At 33.6% G+C, this 800-nt stretch overlaps 1 protein-coding gene across 1 annotated transcript in view; it reads left to right on the forward strand.

The window, feature by feature from the left end:
• Positions 1 to 622: 622 nt before the first annotated feature.
• UNC13C (unc-13 homolog C (C. elegans)) overlaps positions 623 to 800 on the forward strand; it is a 163,971-nt gene continuing 163,793 nt past the window's right edge. The window contains 1 exon segment of the mRNA XM_010281395.1: positions 623 to 798. Coding sequence (XP_010279697.1) covers positions 700 to 798 — 99 coding nt within the window. The 5' untranslated portion in view covers positions 623 to 699.

Consider the following 800-nt stretch of genomic DNA (forward strand, 5'->3'; position numbering starts at 1 on the left):
AGTACTTCATGGATACAATACAGATGTGTCACACAGAATCCTACCTTGCTCCAAAGATGAACCAAGAGAGACCTTTCTACTTCTATTTTACTAGCTAGTAACAACAACTTGTTCCCCTGAAGTTGTTTTTTTGTTTTTTTTTTTTTTTAAACCACTGGTGTATATCATATGGATCTAAATTGAAATGTCCTTCCTCTGAAAGAAACCAGGCAGCATTAATACCAAATATCTTAGTTAAAATCAGAAAAATAAACTGGACAAAGAAGCCTGTAAATAAGTGTAGCTTATTCTTTTATGTTAAAAATATTTGCCTAGAACTGCTTTCAGCATGAATTGTTCAAGAAAAATTGTATTCAGACGATTATGGGGAAACTAATACTTAACTGCTGTGTTAACCAGTACTAAGTAACTGTTGTAACCCAGTTAAAACATCATCAGTATTATTGAATGATAAGTTTGTTTGGCAGCCATTGTAATGTCATTCCCTCCTTTTTAGACACTTCAAGAAGCCATGCGCAACAGCGTGAGATTTTGCAAGACATACAAAATCCCTTCAGGATTTGCTTTTGAACAAGGAGATGTGTGATATTTTTTTTTTCCCTTTTTTTTTTTCCTGATGATTCTGTTGGATGAGATACAAATACCTGTCTGGATCAGAAATTGTGTTTTGTGGAAACAGCTTAATAGAAATTACACTCCATGGTTTCTGACCTCTTAAAGAGCCTGATCTCATCTTACATATATAAGATTTGCAAAGGAATGTTTACAAAGAAATCGGGAAATAGTACAAAAGGGAAAGA

This window comes from Phaethon lepturus, unplaced genomic scaffold (assembly GCF_000687285.1).
Source record: "Phaethon lepturus isolate BGI_N335 unplaced genomic scaffold, ASM68728v1 scaffold4732, whole genome shotgun sequence".
Classification (NCBI taxonomy): domain Eukaryota; kingdom Metazoa; phylum Chordata; class Aves; order Phaethontiformes; family Phaethontidae; genus Phaethon; species Phaethon lepturus.